This window comes from Mastigoproctus giganteus, chromosome 11 (assembly GCF_048544385.1).
Source record: "Mastigoproctus giganteus isolate SK-2022 chromosome 11, ASM4854438v1, whole genome shotgun sequence".
Classification (NCBI taxonomy): Eukaryota; Metazoa; Arthropoda; class Arachnida; order Uropygi; family Thelyphonidae; genus Mastigoproctus; species Mastigoproctus giganteus.
In genome coordinates this window covers 59,851,382-59,870,301 of record NC_143585.1, presented here as the reverse complement: position 1 = coordinate 59,870,301, position 18,920 = coordinate 59,851,382, and the positions used below count along the sequence as shown (strand labels likewise).

The 18,920-nt window shown below is 37.7% G+C and overlaps 1 protein-coding gene across 1 annotated transcript in view; it reads right to left on the bottom strand.

Annotated features, from left to right (window-relative positions):
* The window catches only part of LOC150078038 (methylcrotonoyl-CoA carboxylase beta chain, mitochondrial-like), a 184,729-nt gene that overhangs the window by 71,328 nt on the left and 94,481 nt on the right, over positions 1-18,920 (bottom strand). Inside the window, exon 6 of the mRNA XM_090384438.1 lies at positions 18,407-18,585. Within this exon, the coding sequence (XP_090240564.1) occupies positions 18,407-18,585 (179 nt within the window). The remainder of the gene's footprint in view (positions 1-18,406; positions 18,586-18,920) is intronic.

Here is an 18,920-nt window from a genome sequence, read left to right as displayed (position 1 = left end):
TCTGGGATTACAGCTACTGGTGCAGTACTTGCATTTGTCAATGTCAAACCCCATTGCAATTCTTTAGCCCATCTGTCTAATTTATCCAAGTCTTGCTAGAGTAGAATAACATTAACAGTTAACTTCGTATCATTAGTAAACTTAGACATTAAACACGCTACACCTTCATCAATATCATTAATAAATACTGAAAATGGTAAGGGCCCCAGCACTGAACCCTGAAGTGGTTCTGTTAATTAGCATTAGTAGAGGCATATGATGCAAGAAAGCAAGCTTATGCATCATCAGCAAAAAAAAAAAATTCCACTTCACCCCTCCATTCATCCGAAATAACTATCCAGCTGAGCCTTAAATTTATTTAGGCTACCAACTTCCACAACAAGGGATGGAAGTCTGTTCCACAAGCCAACTACCTGCTGGCTAAAGGCAAATTTCCGCACATCTATCCTACTTCTGTCTTTCCTCAATTTGTATTTATGCCATCTCAGGTGATTATTCTGAGCAAGAGAAAGAATCCCGTCAGCATTGAGCATGCTCAAACCATTCAAGGCTTTATACACCTCTATCAGATCACCTCGCAGGTGCCTAGTCTCCAGACACTGTAATTTACAAAACTTAAGCCTTTCTTCGTAAGAGCAACCCTTTGTTCCATTCACTAATCTTGTTGCCCCTCTCTGTACTTGTTCCAGCAGCTCTACATCCTTCTTGAAATGAGGCCTCCAGACCTGTATACAGTACTCAAGGTGTGGCTTGACCATTGCCTTATACAAGGGAATAATCACCTCCTTATCCCTGCTAGAAAAATTCCTGTATATCATTGACAAGACACCATGAGCTACTCTTGCGGCCCATCTGCACTGCTCAGAGAACTTCATATCTGGCTGCACAATTATCCCCAGGTACAAAAGGTCAATGTTAAACTTCATTTGCCACCTCTCAGCCCATCTGCTCAACCTTTCCAGATCCTGTTGCAGCAACATAACATCAGTAGTGTCCTTAACAACCATGCCAACCTTTGTATCGTCTGAAAACTTTGACATTAAGCTTGATATACCATCATCAATATTATTTATAAATACAGAAAACAATAATGGACCCAACACTGAACCTTGAGGGACTCCACTAATAACATTAGTCCACGATGAGCAGTGTTCATTGATTACCACTCTCTGTCTTTTCCCCCCCTCAACCACCCCTTTATCCATAGCAGCAATTTGCCTCCAATGCCATACTGCTCCAATTTGTGCAGCAGTCTTCCATGTGCAAGAGTATCAAAAGCCTTTCTAAGATCCAAGTATATAATATCAAAGTTTTTCCCTGCATCCAGCTCTTTTGTGACTGCATCATAGTATCCAATCAAATTGGTCAGGAAAGACTTCCCTTTAAAAAAACCATGCTGTGTCCGAGCTATAACTGAAGTCTTGTCGAGATGATCCTGCAGTGCTTCTTTAACCAGTGCCTCCATTAAATTTCCTGGAACAGAAGTTAAAATCACGGGTCTATAATTACTTGTGTCATCCTTTGATCCACCGTTGTGAATTGGGGTCACATTTGCTCATCTCCAGTCTATGGGTACCTCCCCTGAGTCCAGGGAAGCTCTCATAATTATGGCTAAGGGTTTGTTTACTTCCTTTGCTGCCTCCTTTAATATAACTGGATAGATTCCATCCACCCCAGCCTTTCTTGTGTTTATCTTCAACAATTTCTCCTGCACTTTACTCTCAGTTATTATAAGATTATCTAGCTTACTGCCATAGTTGAATACACCTCTGGCATTCTCCTCGTTGAATAACTCCTCATGTGTGAATGTCAATGCAAAATATTCATTTAGTTTGTTAGCTACCTGATCAGGATCATCAACAGTTGACCCATCGATATCAAGTGGACCAATCTGATTCATCCCCTTCCTTCTAGAGTTTACATAAGTAAAGAACGCTTTGCGGTTTCTCTTTGCATCCTTTGCCAAAGATTTCTCGTAATCTGCCTTCACCTGCCTAACCTCCTTTGTAACTTGGTTACAGACCAGCTTATATCTATCATCAGCTTCTGTGTCACATGTTAATTTATATGTATCCCATGCATTTTTCTTCTCTGTCACATGTCTAATTAGTTCATCTGACATCCATTTAGGCCTAAATCTTGAATAATATTTTTTGCTGGTATGAAAAGCCTAGCAGCTTCCAAGATTAATTCTTTGAATGCTTCCCATTTTGAATTTACTGTCGGTAGCATCATCAGTTGGTCCCACTGTATAGAATTTAAATACTGTCTCAAACCACCGTAGTCACCTTTACGAAAGCAAAAACTCTTCCCTTTACCCTTGATGGTAGTTACCTCTTTGAGTAAAATTTCAGCACACTGTGAACAATGCCACCTAGTGGTTCTTTTATCTGAAGATTCTTGATGCATGAAGAATCACTACTGATAATCAAATCAAGAATATTACTCCCTCTAGTTACCTCCTGAACATGCTGCTGTAGAAAAGAATCATGCAATAAATCCACAAAAGCCTTGCTAGTGTGTGAGTGACCAACCCACAAATTCCAGTCAATATCTGGGAAATTAAAATCCCCCATTATAAGACACTCTAATTTACCGGCTTATTTCTCTGCACAATTTCTCATACACACCTCTCATTTTTCCTTTCCCAGTGCACACCAAACAGACTCAACATTGCATTGTCCACCAACATCAATTGGATGCACTTCCTTAGATTTTGTGTTTCTTAACTAACAGCATAACTCCTCCTCCCTTCCTGTCCTGTCTATCCTTTCTGTACACATTGTACTCCCCAAATTCCAGTTCTGCACTGCTTATGTCTGTGTGAACCATGTCTCTGATATCCTAACAATATCTGCCTTTTATGTCTTGACTAGCACTTCAAGCTCATCGAATGTACATGCAATATACATGCACCTGTTGCTACTCTTAGTTACCCTAACACAGCCCATGTATTTACTTGTTCCACTATGACTCCCAGCAGTCCTGGAACTTCCCATTGCCTTGCTTTCCAGGCTGCTGCTCAAATTGTATTTCAATAGAAGTGGTGCAAGAATCACTTTTACCTCTGCCAGCGGCTACTGTTAATCTATTAGTCCATGTATCCCCCCCAAGCTAGCAGTTTTCCGACCCACCTAACTCTGCCTTGATAGCATCAGCAAATATTCTTGCACCCTTTCTATTTAAGTGTATCCCATCCCTGTAGAAGTAGTCTCTCCTGTTAACAAGCACAGACCAGACTGAGAAAAATTCTACCCCTTCAGCCTTGCACAATCTCTCCAGGGCAGAATTGATCGACAAGGCTCTCAACATATACTCCCTCCTCTCGTGTTTGGGCAGAATTGCAAACACTTTGAAATTCAACCCTAACTCACGGCTTTTTTTCAGCATTGTCTTGTACTCGTTAAGTAATTCTGCCGGTCTCCTACTCTTAATATGATTAGTGCCAACATGTACAACAATATCACCCTTTGTGCCCTTAAAGGATGATATCTGCCTTATAACGTCATCAACCTTTGACCCCTGGCCCTGTTCCATCTATCCTTTTTGCACAATTTTTCCCATTGTTGTAGGTGACAATAGAGTCACCTACAACAACTAGTTCCTTTGGGACCAGCGCATTCTGCCTTGGGAGTTTCCATTGTGTTGCGTGATGTTCAAGTGCAAGCTCTGGCATTGATGTGGCCAGCTGAGAGCTTGATGGGCCCCTTCAATTTAAATCCTTCCAGGGCATCCACACTGTCCTTCAAGATCTCATATAAGCCCATAACAATGCCGAGTTAGCGCTTGATTTCCTTGCACTCCTTACATCGTGCACACACAAAGACAGTCCCCTTGGCAATATCATGTCCTGTTCCTGATTGCTCCATAAACATCAAACGAGCAGTGCACATCAATAGACTGTGATTCAGAGAACAACTGTCCCCCCTCAGTTCTCCCCTGAGCCACAGCACTTCCACTAGTTTGAGACTTTTGCTTTGCTGCTCTGGTCTGAGTCATGGTTTCTATTCAAGTTCAATAAAATTCCAATACAAAATATAACCCTAAACCTATATCCCAATGCAGTTATAACACTATATATATGTATTTCGGTATTGAATATTATCTCCGAGTTACGTTATATGACTTTCTTATCCCCTGTAAAGTTATATGTATTAATTTATGATTTATGTTTGTAAAAACTATGTCACTATATTTATTTAGTTAAAAAAGTATCATTCAATTTACAATGAAATTTAATAAGATTAATAAATTTTACTGATTAATTGATACTACTATACTTGCTATCTAGTGTTCCACTAAACGTTACGCTATCTAGTTTTCCATTAAACGTTACACTATCTAGTTTTCCGTTAAAACTTACGCTAGCACACGTTGTATCGTATAACAATGGTGGCAAGTTACGAACAGTTAAGCTATGGACACGAGGTATTATTTACTTTCCAAATTATCTAAATTCAAAATAAACCACGGAGTTTGACTAGGTCTATAAGCTACTTACAGAAAATAATTTAGTCTAACAATTAAGTCAATAAAGTGACTAAGTATAATTAAAAACTTTTCGTTCATGGGAGCTGCAAAACCTGTCCACACGTGGATAAGAGACCCTTACCAATACTAAATAATAACCTATAAAATCTCTATCTAAATTCAATTTAAACTAAAGTATCATTACTAGGAATATAAAGCAACTCTAAAAAATAAACTAATATGCCAATTTAAATATGCCAATATGCCAATAAAAATATGCCAATAAAACTAATATGCCAATAAAAAAGCAAAAACTTCTCTATTTGCTGGAGCAGTAAAAACGTTGCCTGTTCACATGTGTACCCACTCTCCCCATTGTTTTGTTGCATAATTCTTTTACAACAAAGTCTGAATCATGCTTCCTCCAAATAAAAAGCAGTAGAGTGTCAGTTATCCAGAATATCTGTTGTCAGACCTCTTCCGGATAGCCAAATTTTCTGGATAATTGAACATAAGGTAAGTTTAAATATTCGTTCATTAAACATTTCACAAATATAGTGGTCTCGGTTCTAATCTCAACGATGTCCATTTCCACTTCCAGTCTGCCAAACCCCATGTACTTTTTCTGACAGAATCTCAGTTATCGGTTGATTCAACCAATGCTCATCTCAGTTGCCCAAATTATTCGCTGTATGATTCCTTTCTCCTCAAAGGTAGTATTTGTGCATATGTAAATTCCGATATTCCCTGTCAAAGACTTAGTTAAACCTTATCTGGTTCAAAGACTTAGTTAAACCTTATCTGGTTTAAAATATTTCTACCCCAATCTGTCAAATTCAGTTGTTGCCTCTATCATTCTCCCAACTCAAATAATGACTTGGAACTCTGACTTCATTTTTTTAAACTTGATTTTCTCCATTTCAACGTTCCTAACAGTGAGGTAATTTTCCTTGGTGATTTTAATGTTGACAACTTAATCTGGCTTCTGTTATCTGGCCACATGGATACAGTTGGTTGAGATGCTGAGGCTTTTGTAATTACTAAAGACCTCACATAAATTGTTCATTTACTTACCAGAATAACAGACAATCCTATCCATGCAGCAACACATTTGATCTTTTTTCTCAAAAACAACCCTTCTAAGTACTCAGTCGAAGTGAGTGGTCCTTTAGGCATCTCAGATCACTACTTGGTGATTTTCTCTTCTCCAATGGAGCCTTTATCTCATGGCTATTGTCTCATGGCATTGTTTGGCATTACAAGAATTCAAAATGGGAGATGACCTGCGAGATTTCTTTTCTTCGTTTCCTTGGTCAGATTACTGTTTTGAAACTTCTGATGTTAACATTTTCTCAGATCGTGTCAGTGAAATTATTCTTGTAGGAATCGAATCCTTTATTCCACACTCCACTTTAAAATCTCATCCTTTATCTAAACCTTGGTTTTTCAATAAATGTGCTAAGAAGAACGTTGCATATCGTAATTGGCTTGTTTCCAATTCTTCAGTTTCATTTTCTGCCTACACCAAAGTTCGCAACAATTGTAAAGCAGTAATTAATCAGTCCAAACTAGATTTTAAACAGGCTAAGAGTAGAAAACTTGCCAGCAAAAACAGTACGTCTGTACTGTTTCTGATGCATGCTTTTTCTACAGATACTTCCATGTGAACTGTTCTTCTGAATTGGCTTCTATAATTCCCGCTCTCTCTTTCAAAACGGTTCGAAAGTGTCGCCATCAGCCATCATCCATTTACTGTCCAACTTCAAACTCACAGAACTAACCAACTTTTCATCTTCCTCATTTATTCATTCAACTGCCATTTTCTGGAACAACCTTCCTTCATACGTATTTCCGAACTTCTATTTAATGAATTTCTCTATATTATGAATTTTTTCACAAAACATTGCACCTTGAAATGAAATCACATGTAAAATTAACCCCATATAATGAATTAGCATTAGCATTAGCATTAGTAGAGGCATATGATGCAAGAAAGCAAGCTTATTCAGCATCAGCCAAAAAAAAAAAAAAAAACCCTCTCCCATTTCACCCCTCCGTTCGTTCGAAATACCTGTCCAGTTGAGCTTTAAATTTGTTTAGGCTATCAACTTCAACAACAAGTGATGGAAGTCGGTTCCACCAACCAACCACCCGCTGGCCAAAGGCAAATTTCCGCACATCTATTCGACATCCGTCCTTCCTCAATTTGAATTTATGCCCTCTGAGGTGATTATTCTGAGAAAGATGAAGAATCCCATTGCATTGAGCATGCTCAAACCATTCAAAGCCTTATACACCTCTATCAGATCACCTCGCCGGTGCCTAGTCTCCAGACTCTGTAATTTGCAAAACTTAAGCCTTTCTTCGTAAGAGCAACCCTTTGTTCCATTTACTAATCTTGTTGCCCTTCTCTGTACCCGTTCCAGCAGCTCTACATCCTTCTTGAAATGAGGCCTCCAGACCTGTATACAGTACTCAAGATGTGGCCTAACCATTGCCTTATACAAGGGAATAATCACCTCCTTATCCCTGCTAGAAAAATTCCTGTATATCATTGACAAGACACCATGAGCCACTCTTGCAGCTCGTCTGCACTGCTCAGAGAACTTCATATCTGCCTGCACAATTACCCCCAGGTCCTTTTCATTCTCCACTACTGTCAGTGTAGTACCGCAGAGTTGATACATTGCTCTGGGGTTACTGTTACCCATATGTAGTACTTTACATTTGTCAATGTTAAACTTCATTTGCCACCTCTCAGCCCATCTGTTCAACCTTTCCAGATCCTGTTGCAGCAGCATAGCGTCAGTAGTGTCCTTAACGACCCTGCCAACCTTTGTATCATCTGCAAACTTAGACATTAAACTTGATATCCCATCATCAATATCATTCATAAACACCGAAAACAACAATGGACCCAACACTGAACCTTGAGGAACTCCACTAATAACATTAGTCCACGTTGAGCAGTGTCCATTGATTACCACTCTCTGTCTTCTGCCACTCAACCATCCCCTTATCCATAGCAGCAATTTGCCTCCAATGCCACACTGCTCCAATTTGTGCAGCAGTCTTCCATGTGCAACAGTATCAAAAGCCTTTCTAAGATCCAAATATATAATATCAAAGTTATTCCCTGCATCCAGTTCTTTTGTGACTACATCATAGTATCCAATCAAATTGGTCAGGCAAGACCTGCCCTTAACAAAACCATGCTGCATCTGAGCTATAACGGAATTCTTGTCTAGATGATCCTGCAGTGCTTCTTTAACCAGTGCCTCCATTAATTTACCTGGAACAGAAGTTAAACTAACAGGTCTATAATTACTTGTGTCAGCCTTTGATCCTCCTTTGTGAATTGGGGTTACATTTGCACATCTCCAGTCTATGGGTACCTCCCCTGAGTCCAAAGAAGCTCTCATAATTATGGCTAGGGGTTTGCACACTTCCTTTGCTGCCTCCTTTAATATAACTGGATAGATCCCATCCACCCCAGGTGCCTTTTTTATGTTTATCCTCAACAATCTCTCCTCCACTTTCCTCTCAGTTATTACAAAATCATCCAGCTCACTGCCAATGTTTACTTTACCTACATCATTCTCCTTCCTGAATAACTCCTCATGCGTGAATGTAGATGCAAAATACTCGTTTAGATTGTTAGCCACCTGAGCAGGATCCTCAACTGTTGAACCATCAATATCCAGTGGACCAATCTGATTAATCCCTTTCCTTCTCGAGTTCAAGTATGTAAAGAACTCCTTTCTGTTTTTCTTTGCATCCTTTGCCAAGGATTTTTCGTAGTCTGCCTTTGCCTGCCTAATCTCCTTTGTGACTTGGTTACAGACCAACTTATATCTATCATAGGCTTCCATGTCACCCATTAATTTGTATGTATCCCATGCATTTTTCTTCTCTGCCATATGTCTCATTAGTCCATCTGACAACCATTTAGGCCTAAACCTTGAACAATATTTTTTAGTTGGTATGTAAAGCTTGGTAGCCACCAAGATTAGTTCCTTGAATGCTTCCCATTTTCAGTTTGCTGTTGGTAACATCATCAGTTGGTCCCACTGTATAGAATTTAAATACTGTCTCAGACCATCATAGTCACCTTTACGAAAACAAAAACCCTTCCCTTTACCTCTGATGGTAGTTACCTCCTTGAGTAAATCCCACTTCAACACACTGTGATCACTGCCACCTAGTGGTTCATTTATCTGCAGGTTCTTAATGCATGAAGAATCACTACTGATAATCAGATCAAGAGTATTGCTCCCTCTTGTTGCCTCACGAACATGCTGATGTAGAAAACAATCATCCAATAAATCCACAAAAGCCTTGCTAGTGTGCGAGTGACCAACCCACAAATTCCAGTCAATATCTGGGAAATTAAAATCCCCCATTATAAGACTCTCTGATTTACTGGCCCACTCTATTTCCCTGTACAGTTCCATATTATACTCATCAGAGTCATTAGGCCTATAGCACACTCCTACTCTCAGTTTTGATTTCCCTATGCTTATGTCACACCAAACTGACTCGACACTGCCCTGTCCAGCAATGTCAACTGGCTTCACTTCCTTTGACTTTGTGTTTCTTAATTAATAGCATAACCCCTCCTCCCCTCCTGTCCTGTCTATCCTTTCTATATACATTGTATTCCCCAAATTCCAGTTCCGCATTACTTATATCTGTGTGAGACCACGTCTCTGATATCCCAACAATATCTGCCTTTGATGTTTTGAGCAATACCTCAAATTCATCAAATTTATTTACCAAACTCCTAGCATTGGTGTACACGCAGGTATACATGCACCTGTTTCTATTCTTAGCTACCCTAACACAACCCATGTGTTTACTTGTAACGCAATGACTACCAGCAGTCTCTGAAATATCCTGCATCTTGTTTTTCAGACTTCTGCTCATTTGAATAGAAGCAGTGCAAGAATCACTTCCACCTCTGCCAGTGGCTACTGTTAATCTATTAGTCCTTGTATCCCCCCCAACTAGCAGTTTTCCGACCCACCTAACACTGCCTCGACAGCATCAGCAAAAATTCTTGCACCCTTTCTATTTAAGTGTATCCCATCCCTGTAGAAGCAATCTCTCCTGTTAACAAGTACAGTCCAGGCTGAAAAAAATTCTACCCCTTGAGCCTTGCACAATCCCTCCAGGGCCGAATTGATCGACAAGGCTCTCATCATATACTCCCTCCTATCGTGTCTGGGCAGAATTGCAGACACTTTCAAGTTCAACCCTAATTCACGGCTTTTTTTCAACAGTGACCTGTACTTGCTAAGTAATTCCGCCGGTCTCCTACTCTTAATATCATTAGTGCCAACGTGTACAACTATATCACCTTTTGTGCCCTTAAAAGATGATATCCGCTCTACAACGTCATCAACCTTTGTCCCTGGCAGACATACCCTGGTCCTATTCCACCTATCCTTTTTACAAAGCATGTTCCCCGTTTCCCTGACAATAGAGTTTCACCAACAACTACTAGTTCCTGTGGGACCAGCGCATTCTGCCTAGGGGGCTGCCCCTGTGTTGCCTGATGACCAAGTGCAAGCTCTGGCGTTGATGTGGGCAGCTGAGAGCTTGATGGGCCCCTCAATTTATTTCCTTCGAGGGCATCCACCCTGTCCTTCAAGGTCTCATAAAGGCCCATAACAACGCTGAGTTGTCGCCTGATTTCCTTGCACTCCTTACATCGTGCACACACAAAGACATCCCCCTTGGCAGTATCATGTCCCGTACCCGACTGCTCCGCAAACATCAAGCAAACAGTGCATTTTAATAGACTGTGATTCAGAGGGCAACTGCCCCCCTCAGTTCTCCCCTGAACCACAGCACTCCCATTAGCTTGAGCCTTTTGCTTTGCTGCTCTGGTCAGAGTCATGATTCCAATTTAATTCAATAAAATTTAAAACAAAAATTAAATCCTTAAGTTATATCCCAAAACAGTTATGTTATATATATATATATATATATATATATATATATATATTTTTTTTTTTTTTTTTTTCGGTATCTAGTGTTCCCTTTATACAACTTCCGTATCACGTGTACCACTATAGTTATGTATTACTTATTTGTTACGATTAAGTCGTTATATATATATAGAGTTAAAAATACAATTTAACTGACAATAAAGTTTATCAAGATTAATAGATTTACTGATTAATTGACAATATTATATTATGCAGTATACTACACTAAGCTTATGCTATCGTGTAAAAATGGCGGGAATTCACGAACGGTATTTCTACGGACTCGTAAGTATTGATTAGCTTCGAAATCTCGCTATCTCAATTTAGAATAAACTAAGGATCCTGACTAGATCTATAATCTACTTATAGAAGATAATTTGATATAACAATTGGTTAATAAATCGACTAAATTTGGTTAAAAGACCTCTCGTTCAATTTGTGACACGTGGATTTGATACCGTTACCGATACTAAGTAATATCTACGAAATCTCTGTCTAATTTAAACTTTAAACTAAGTATCGTAACTAGGAATATAAAGCTACTCTAGAAAATAAGTTAATATGACAATTTAAACTAATAAAGCAGAAAATAAATCATGAAAAACTTCTCTGTTTGAAGAGCTTTAAGGAGCAATGTCTGCACAGGCTAACCTCGCACCAGACTCCCAGAATTGTTAGTCTTTCTATAACGAATTTTTAAAAAAATTAATAAAAGCATTTTTGAAGATTTTCAAGCATTTACTGCTAAACAGCCGCTCAAATATACTGCCTCCTTTCCTCCGAAATTGCGCATTAGCATCTTGAATTAAATAATCATCCTTTTAGTGAACACTTGTGGCCATTGACACCCATAGGAGGGTCTTTGTTTCATTTTTGTTACAGTTATAAAACCAAATGGGTTTTCTTAAAAGTGGTCATAAACTTTACAATAAATAGGGTAGATTTGTACATTGATGTTAGTTAAGGGGAAAACGAAATTTGCTGCGGTAAACCTTTAGTATGCTGCAGCGGCAATACATAGCATGCTACCATAGTCGGTTTTTAGTAACGCCTACTGAGTGACATTCACTTCTCACCTCATTCCTAATTCATTTCACAAATATACGTGGTTTCAATTCTAATCTCAACGATGTCCATTTCCACTTGCAGTCTTCCAAACCCCATGTACTTTTTCTGACTGAATCTCAGTTATCAGTTGATTCAACTACTGCTCATCTCAGATGTCCAAATTATTTGCTGTATGATTCCTTTCGCCTCAAAGGTGGTACTTGTGCATATGTCTGTTCTGATATTCCCTGTCAGAGACTTGGCAATTTGGAATCTCCTCTCTTTGATCTTCTCTGGCTTAAAATCTCTCTACCTCATTGTGTAAAATTCATCTGTTGTCTCTACCGTTCTCCCAACTCCCATAACCACTTGACTTTCACTCTGACTGCCTCTCTTTGCAACTTGACTTTCCCCAGTCCAACTTTCCTAACAGTGAGGTAATTTTCCTTGGTGATTTTAAGGTTCACAACTCCAGCTGGCTTCCATTTTCTAGTCACACCGACCCAGCAGGTCGAGATGCTGAGGCTTTTGCAATTACTAATGACCTAGCACAGATTGTTCATTTACCTACAAGAATACCGGATAATCCTAATCATACAGCCAATACGCTTGATCTTTTTCTCACAAACAACCCTTCTAAGTACAAGGTTGAAGTGAGAGGTCCTTTAGGCACTTCAGATCACAACTTGGTGATTGTCTCTTCTCCAATGGAACCTTTATCTCATGCCTATTCCCAACCTCGTATTGTTCGGCATTACAAGAATGCAAAATGGGATGACCTGCAAGACTTCTTTTCTTCTTTTCCTTGGTCAGATTACTGTTTCAAAACTTCTGATGTCAACGTTTGCTCAGATCGTGTCAGTGAAATTATTCTTGCAGGAATGGAATCCTTTATCCCACACTCCACTTTAAAATCTCGTCCTTTATCTAAACCTTGGTTTTCCAATAAATGTGCTAAGGCTGTCCAAGAGAAGAACGTTGCATATCGTAATTGGCTTGTTTCTAATTCTTCAGTTTCATTTTCTGCCTACACCAAAGCTCGCAACAATTGTAAAGCAGTTATCAATCAGTCCAAAGTAGAGTTTGAACAGGCTAAGAGTAGAAAACTTGTTTCTTGCCCTAATGGTAGCCGAGCATTCTGGTCTCTTGCCAAAGCTATTGGCCGCAACTTTTGCCCATCTCTGCTCCCACCTCTGTCCAAACCAGATGGTTCTGTTGTCACTTCAGCCAAGGATAAAGCTGACCTGCTAGCATCCCATTTTTCTTCGAGCTCATGTATTAATGATCTTGGTAAAACACCTCCCACCATTCCTAACACGCTCCATTCAATGCCTCCTGTGGTCTTCCGTCCAAAGGATATCAGAAGGATTTTGATGAATCTTGATGCTAAGAAAGCTCCAGGTCCTGATGGTATTTCTCCACTTGTTCTCAAAACCTGTGCTCCTGAACTTACTCCTATTCTTTGCCGCCTTTTTTCACTTTCTTATTCCAAAGGTGTTTTTCCTTCTGCTTGGAAATTTGCTCATATCCAGCCAGTTCCTAAAAAGGGTGACAAATCCCTCCCATCCAATTATCGTCCCATTGCAATTACTTCTACTCTTTCTAAAGTAATGGAGAAATCAATTAACCGCCAACTCTTAAACTACCTAGAAACCTTAAGTCTGATCAACGATCGCCAGTATGGATTCCGTCAGTGTCGATCCACTGGTGATATTCTGGCTTATGTTACCCATTTATGGACTAATTCAATGGAAAGGTTTGGTGAAACACAAGTAGTTGCTCTTGACATCTCAAAGGCTTTTGATCGTGTTTGGCATAAAGGTCTTCTAAACAAGCTTCCATCTTATGGTTTGCCAACTGTTTTTAGTAATTGGTTATCCAGTTTTCTCTCTGATCGCTCACTGAGGGTGATGGTAGATGGCTCTCTGTCTTCTAACTTCTCCACTAATGCCTTTTCCTCTTGTATATCAATGACCTTCTTCCATTGACTGGAAATCCTATCCATAGTTTTGCCGATGATAGCACATTGCATTCAACTTTCCATTTTGAGAAACCTTGTCCAGCTCAATCAGCTTCAAGTTCTCGAAAATCTGCTGCCAATTCCTTAAATGCCGATCTTCAGGTAATTCTCCAGTGGGGCAAAGACAACTTAGTTGATTTCAACCCTTCTAAAACTCAATCTTGTCTTATATCTAGCAAAAAGGATTCTTCTGCTCCTATGCTTATCTTTAGTGACACTCCGATTTCTAGGCAAAATGATATATCTCTTTTGGGGATTACCCTGACTTCTAATCTCTCTTGGCACAAGCACATTACAAATATTGCTTCCTCTGCATCTAAAAAACTTGGTTTTCTTTTTCGCTCTCGGCGTTACTTTTCTCCCAAACAGCTGCTCACTCTGTATAAATCGCAAATCCGCCCTGCCATGGAATATTGTTCCCACATCTGGGGTGGTGCCCCAAAACCTCTCTCAGGCTTCTTGATTCCATTCAGAAGAGGGCAGTTAGGTTAATTAATGATTCATCTCTAACAGAGTCTCTCCACTCACTTTCTCATAGACGCACTGTTTCTGCTGCATGCCTCTTCTACAGATACTTCCATGGGCACTGTTCTTCTGAATTGGCTTCTATAATTCCCGCTCTCTCCTTCAAAACAGTCCGAACACGTGCCGCCACCAGCCAACATCCATTTACTGTCCAACTTCAAACCCACAGAACGAACTTTTCATCTTCCTCATTTATTCATTCAACTGCCGTTTTCTGGAACAACCTTCCTTCATACGTATTTCCTGAAAATTACAATCTACAGAAGTTCAAGTCCAATATCAACAAATATCTTCTTTCGTCTTCTCAACCTCCAACCCAAGCATGGTACTAAGTACTATAGGTTATAATACCTCTCGTGTTTGGGGTTCTCATAAAAAAAAAAAAAACCACGTGACCTTCCTGTCAATCATTATATGATATGTCCATTCTCATCTAACTGGACTCCCAGTAGATGGTTTTCATGAATTTTTTTTTTTTTTTTTTTTTTAATTTTGTTCTTTTAGAACAATTTGTCATCAATCACAGGGTATATGCTCTTGTATTTTTTTTTCTGAAAAGTAACATACAGCATACATTAATCATAAATTTTTTTTCATGTATATAAATGAAAACACAATAAAATAAATTCACAAAGTTGTACTTTCTTCAAAGTGATTGATAGGAAAGGTCACATGATACTGTTGAATTGGCAAGCGAACGTCATTGAGTAGGCGGGTACTAACAATTCACTATATGGCTAGCGCAGTGAAGTTTGCGGTGTATGTATCGGCAAGAGCTGCAGTCCAGTAATTTTTACAATTGCAGAAACAATGTCAAAGAGAAAGTGTTTAAAGTATTAATGATAAAGCAAAGATTGTTATGATATCGACCAGGGTTTTAAGAAAAAAGATGTTGCAGAGAAATATGGCATACCTGCAAGCAGTTTATCTACGATGTTAAAAAAATTGAGAATCAATTTTAAATGCAATTGAAGGAGGAGCAGACAAGAAGCAAATTAAGTTGTGTATATATGAAGATGTTGATAAGGCTGTTCTAAAATGGGTGCAAATGATACGTGAAAAGAATATACCAATATCAGGCCCAATAATTAAGCAACAAGCTCTGAAATTTGCACAGTCCCTTGGACATACAGAATTTAATGCGAGCACTGGGTGGCAAGATAAATTTAAGACGCGCCACAGAATTGTGGATAAAGTTATTTGTGGAGAAAGTGTTAATGTAAGTGAAGAAGACTGCAACATTTGGAGGAACAATACCTTAAAGATGATTTTGGAAGAATATGAGCGTATGGACGTTTCTAATGCTGATGAAATGGGTTTATTCTTTAAATGTTTACCGAATAGAACACTTTCTTTTAAGGATGATAAATTTTTTGGCGGAAAACAAAGCAAAGAAAGAATCACTGTGCTAGTTGGAGCAAATATGACAGGAAGTGAAAAATTAAGACTTTTAGTCATCAGAAAATCAAAAAACCCAAGCTGTTTTAAAGGCACAAAATCTTTGGAAGTTCACTACACCTTTAATAAAAAAGCATGGATGACAAGTGATATTTTTGAAGAGTGGATATTAAAACTAGACAAGCGTATAACAAAAGAAAAAAGGAAAATCATGTTTGAAACTGACAACTGTCCGGCACATCCTGCCAGTATTTCTGCCAAACTTAAAAGTGTGAAGTTGTTGTTTTTACCACCAAATGTAACGTCAAAATTCCAGCCAATGGACCAAGGCATTATTAAAAATTTTAAATTTCATTATCGAAAGAGAATAATAATTAAGATTGTCAATGCGTTATCAGAAAATAGAAATGTGTAATTTACAATTAACCTTAGATATTGCATCCATGAACTGGCAAAAGTCTGGACAAACGATGTCACCGAATACACTATTCAAAATTGTTTTTCGAAAGCGGGATTTGCATTGAATACAGAAGTCGAACAACAACTGGACGAACAAGATGAACTGCCCCCTTTCACAACTGAAAAACTTTTGGACATTATTAGAATCGTCCGGAAACATCGAAAATGAAATAACACTGGATAGTTATGTTTATGTAGATCAAGATCTGACTACAACAGAACATCCAAATGAAGATGAAATACTGCTGAACAGTGTTAGACGCGACCATGATCACGAAGAAATTAACGATGACACTGAAAATGCATCAGAACAACCCGCAGAAAAGCCAACTCGCAAAGAAATGATTCACGCTTTTAAAACGGTTCATATGGGTCTACAGTTTTGTGAAAATGTTCCTGATAATGTTTTTAATGCTCTGAACAAATGTGAGGTTTGTAACCGACAACTGATGTTAACTTTGAGAATCAGACAATTTTTTAATTGTACTGTGCAAACGAAAATTACAGATTTTTTTAAATTTGTGATACTTACCGGTGAAAATTGTGTAAACGTAATTTAAATAAGTGTTTTTGAAATAAAATACATTAAAAATAAATGTAGATTCGTTTTCATTTTCTAATTAGATAACAATTTCTAATAAAAAAGATATTCTCTATATAACGAAATTTCTCTATAACAAATTTTTTCTCTGGATTTATCGAATTTGTTATAGGGAAGTTTGACTGTATCTTCTTTCGTCTTCTCAAACTCCAACCCAAGCACGGTACTAATACCACTTGTGTTTGGGATTTCCATAAAAAAAAATAAAATAAAATATATAAATTTAATCTTACCTTACAATTAAATTAAATAATAATTAAGATTAATTAAATAAAAAAAATTATAAACCAATCTCGAAAAACAGAAACATCCATCCAGGCGTTTTTATACAAAACAGGAAAATTATAAAGATTTTTAGATGCTCTCAGTTTTTTTAACTTACCAATAATGAGCATGGACAATTTGTGTGTCCCAGTAGCATTTGCATACATAGAAATTATAACTCACTATTTTCTCATTTTAAAACCTGGTGCAGGCATTTCTCTTTTTGTGGCTAGATTTTTCTCGGTAATGCTATCCATAATAAGCCCATCTCATCAACATTACAAACATTTTCTTTATCGTAATTTGCTATAACTGAAGCAAACTTACAAGGACATCGCTGCAAATTTGTTTGCAGTAAGTTTCTTGCCTTGAATATATACCGTGTCTCAGTTTAAAGTTTTTAAGCCAACCTGTTCTTGCCTTAACACCTTCATTACTCCTTAATTTTCGATTAAAATCCAATGCTTTTTCACACAACATAGACTTTGCTTCTAAAGAAACCACAAATAAAATGCACTCTCTAAAGCAGTATTTTCTGGTTTTAACATTGTATTTTCTCTGCTAGATCCTCCTTCACTATCCATAATCGAAACAAATTCTGTTATAGCATTGGAATTTTTCTTGATGTCATAAATTGTTGAAGTCTCCACATTAAACTCTTTGGAGAGATTTCCAAAATTTTAATCTTTTCTAATTCTTTTATAATAATTTCTGTTTTATGTTGCAATGTTAAAACTACATGTTTTCATTTCATTCACATTTTACTGTAAAAAATTGGGAAAAATAATAAATTGCACAGTTTCGAGCCAATATGATTCTTACCGAATCTCAAGCTAAATTAATCTGAAATTCACTCATGGTTTTTGAGAAAACTGAGTAGTCTCTGATATTTTCCTAAAGCACATTTCTGAAGGTCACACAGAATTCTAGAGGTCACAACCATAAAACAATAAAAACAACTTGCAGTTTACTGGGCTTTTTGTTTGTACAATCTGTTATAAACGAGTGGTAAACTCGATCTTTCGCTTATTAGAATCAAAATTCAATTTGCATATGTGATCACTATAACCGCTGCTTACTGTACTAAAAAAAGAAAGCTCAGCCTTTCAAATTATTGAAAAAGTAAATCATTCCTTGAAGGAATGATTTACTTTTTATCTGGAGGAATTGGAGTATTTTAAAAAGTAAATCATTCTTAAGGAATGATTTACTTTTTAAAGATATCAGAGTACACAAATACTGCTAAATTAATAGTCAAAATCCTTTCCACTCCCTCTCTCCTCACGATTTCATTTCAAAATTCTGTAGTGAACTTTTTGAAACTGTGGGGGGGGGGGAATCTATGTGTATGAATCAGTCTGTTTGTTTTTTTGTGGAAACTTTCATAGCAATGCAATGTTAAAATATCTGACAGTATCATCTGATAGTACCATCAAGGGCATTCTTCAGTATCACCTTTGGCAATGCCATTGATTGCTGATTCCCACGCTAGAATCAGCAATCAATTTGATTATATAAAATATTTCATATATTTTATATAATCGAATTTAAATAATGACAGAAACTCCACATCAGAGTGCTGAAATTGGATTTAGTTATTTACGGGAAAAAATATTCCATATTACTCACTGACAATGTAGATTAGCACCACCTAATTCTTGTTCAGATGTAATCTCTCCTGTAGCTGCTTTGACAAGAGGAGGCCCACCAAGAAAAACAGTCCCTATATCTTTCACAATAATTGCCTCTTCTGCCATTGTCGGAACATAAGCACCTCCTGCAGTGCAACTACCACACACCAAAGCTATCTGTGATTAAAAAATAAGCACCGATGAAAGAATTCATTTAAGGCTATTTGTTAATTTTTTTTTTAAATGATTACACCCTTAATTAAAATGATGTAGTTGCTGTATAAAATTAACTAAAAGAGTGCTAAGGAGAATAAAAAATACTAATACACTATTAATTACTATTTTTGTAATGAAATAATTATTTTTTTGAAAGTGAACACAACAATTAAAAATTAACAGATGAAAAAATTTAAAGTTAAATTCAGAAATAAACCCAGAAAGCCTATAGGAAATAATTCCCATACATATGGGTCGCCTCAGTAATTTATTCATATTGGTTCTTGAGGTTGTCA